This window comes from Penicillium arizonense (assembly GCF_001773325.1).
Source record: "Penicillium arizonense strain CBS 141311 chromosome Unknown PENARI_contig199, whole genome shotgun sequence".
NCBI classification, from domain to species: Eukaryota; Fungi; Ascomycota; class Eurotiomycetes; order Eurotiales; family Aspergillaceae; genus Penicillium; species Penicillium arizonense.
The window spans coordinates 1,993-5,097 of NW_019173476.1; the positions used below are offsets into that span (position 1 = coordinate 1,993).

The 3,105-nt window shown below is 49.9% G+C and overlaps 1 protein-coding gene across 1 annotated transcript; it reads right to left on the bottom strand.

Moving 5' to 3' along the window:
• Positions 1 to 466: 466 nt before the first annotated feature.
• PENARI_c199G04687 (hAT family dimerization domain-containing protein) lies at positions 467 to 3,094 on the bottom strand (the record flags this gene model as incomplete). The annotated part of the gene is made up of 4 exons (XM_022638131.1): positions 467 to 1,005; positions 1,056 to 1,809; positions 1,865 to 2,642; positions 2,769 to 3,094. Coding segments are annotated over 4 exons (2,397 nt in total), but the record flags the coding sequence as incomplete, so codon positions are not given.
• Positions 3,095 to 3,105: the final 11 nt, after the last annotated feature.

A 3,105-nucleotide genomic window follows, 5' to 3' on the forward strand; every position in this document is an offset into this window, starting at 1 on the left:
CACTTTCCCCATATTTTAACACCGACAATATAATATGAACGCGTCTGATCTGTTTGAGATAGTCGCGTTTTGTCGCCTGTCAGAACCGCAAAGTAAGATCGAATTGAGAGCTGCATGATATTATGTATTCTGCTTTCAAATTTGAAATACTTGCTTATTTTGGCATTAGGCTACTGCTACGACGTAGTTTTGATGAACCCATGATGGGGAGGGGCGTAAGCTAAAGGCCACCACATTTCTCAGAAATCGTAACAAGACTGGCAGTGCTAAAAGTGATAATTGTAACGTTGACTGTCTTGCATACGCGCTTTCCACAGGATCTGTTGATATGACGTTTTCTCCATTCCATGGGCGCGGCTTATTATAAATCAGCGACATTGAATTTGTAATGCGAGTATCGTTCTTGCAGGATAGGCAGGGTGAATTCCAACAAACAAACACTGGAGAAGAATGATGAGACACCCTGCTAGATCACTGTCGTTCTGCCTGAGAATCTTCTTCGAATGCTATTGATGAGCCGCGTGACAGGCGTAGGCAGAAATGAGTCCTCCTCGCCTTCATCTGCCATATTCTGCCCCAGATCATCCGTAGGTGCGCTTTCCAGAATCACTGTGTCTGCCTCGCTGTTTTCGTCGTCCTCTGGGCGCTCGTCAATTCTCGCTTCAGCTGGACTCCACTCATCCTCGCTGATCGGTTCAGGCCTTTCTGCCTCTGTTTCGAACTCCTCCCACTCTTCGTTACTTGCCTTGTTACGTTCTACCCGGCTGATCAATTGCTTCCCTGTTTCAGATTCCTCCGAGTACGCATACATCACTAGGTCTTGGATGGTCGACTCATCGAAATATTCCCCATGCGCATGGCAGATCTTTTGTGCAACTGTGAAAAGTCGCTCTGTGCCAGCACCTGTAGCCGGAATGGAGAGTAGATCTCGAGCCAGTCGAGTGAGAACAGGCCATTCGTGTTGATGGTCTTTCCAGTAAGCGCATGGCGAGATATTGACAACATCTGCTGTGTGTCAGTAGTCAACAGAAAATATAGTGAGCAGTTGTTCAGACCTTCGCGGAGATATTGATCAACTTCATCTTGTCCACTCCTTGAACTACCCGCCAGACCAGCTAGTGGATGCAGAAGCCGGTCGAGCCCCAACAACTGTGGAGAGCAAGACAGTCCATTCACACAAGACAAGCTCGTGGGCATTTGCGGCCGATACTGTAGGTGAAAGATCCTCAGATATTCGATGTGGCGCTCGGGATGGCCCAAGCCTTGCCATGACGAGGCGCCATCGAATGCGGACACTTTATATTGGGGCGCAACAAAAGTTCCAGTGCCATACATGACCCCAAAGTCTTGAAATGTCTTTTCGTAGACTTCTCCAAGTTCCATCTTCATGACAAGCGACGCCTCAAGTAGTGTCCGCTTCCATGGGGCTGATTTTCTTCTCAATATTTCAGCTGACTGGTCGATATGCGTCATTAGTATCTTGAACACGAAACAGACTTTGTGGACTGTCGCCTCTTTCGAGGCCAGGAGGGCTGTAGTGAACTGGATGAATGGCATTGTCAGCTGCACGACGTAGTCAACCTTGCGCCAGTCCGTATTCGTCAATTTGTACCGTAAATTCCCCCTTTCCTGGCAGTACTGGTCGATAAATCTTCGCAATCTGCTGGCTCGCTTCAACATCAAAAACACCGAATTCCAGCGGGCGTTTGCATCGTCCAACGGCAAGAGTCGAATCCCTGGGGGCTGAAGACACGAGAATTCATCGCGCTTCCCGGGGGTCTCGTTGACAAACTTTGCAAACGATCGAATCTGCAAGACACAAGGGTCAGAGCTGTTTCTCGTCAGGAGGATGGAGGACATTCACCTTTTCCAAAACACACATTATTTCTTCGCCATCTGAAGGTTCAGTCCAACCATTGACGTGTGATATTGCTCGCACATTCTCAACCCTTTCCCTTTCTGGGGAGCTTGTGATGTTTTCGATATACCGCCGAAGACAGAGCTGGATGGCCTGCACTGTGCCAGGAACCCCAACAAAGCACTGCAAACGGCTGATACCACCAGAGGAAATTAACTTCTCTTGTAGTGGCAGCACCAGATTCTCGTCGACCCTGTAGTCAATTGTCACGCTGAATACCCGACCAAGCAGCCCTTTGTTCCTGATCAGTGCAAGTAATTGATCACCCGGGTCAGTCCCTGTCTCGGGCCTGCGTAGTAGCTCGAATCCAAGCAGCACTTCTCGGTAGCTCCACTCTTTGTCAAAGTAATACGCAGTAGTAGCCAGAAAGTCGTGCCCGAGCGGACTTTTCCAACAGCACAAAGCAATCGAAACTTTGGAGTCCCCGGCCAGATCCTGCAGTTGTGATTCTTGGTATGTATTTGCCACATCGTGCAAATGTTGGCGGAGTTGATTTGACGAGGGAAGCTCCAAAATTTGTGGTCCGGCATAGACCAGGTTCAACAATTCCCTGAATGTGGGTTCTTCCGTGAGCCCAAATGGAAGATTTGCGGACGTAATTGTCCGCAGAAGCTGTTCTTTGAGCTGCGCCTTGGTGAATCTGCTCCTCTCGCGGGGAAAGACCGCACGGCCCTCCTGGATTGGGCCTAGGGTGACAGCAGAAACGGACACCTTCTCCTTGCTTCTGCGACAAGAGTTAGATTTCAGGTGCTTACCCATTGCGCTTGTCCCATGAGATTTGTGATTTGGGTGATGTGGGTGATTAAGCGGCGTGAGGCAAGACCGACACACTACCTTGGGTCGACCAGACCTGAGCTCTGCCACCTGATCAAACTGCCTCCACACCTCCGAGCAACGCGACTCAGTCGACCATCTGAATTTGTATTGTCCATTTTTGGTCAGCTGTTGTCCATATTCGGTCTCCAGCCACCACGATAAGAATTCGTGCTCCTGGGCGGTCTCGTAGAGCACCCAATGTCGGCGGTCGGGTGCAAACCGCGTGAGGTTGGCCGAGGGGCTTCTCGGTCGAGCTTCCAGAGCAACGATCCTTGAGTGGCCAGCGAAAGACTGTAAGTCGTTTCTTAGGTGAGAATCAATTGACTGCATCCGGGGGAAGACATACCGAAGACCGCGATACTGGAACAGAT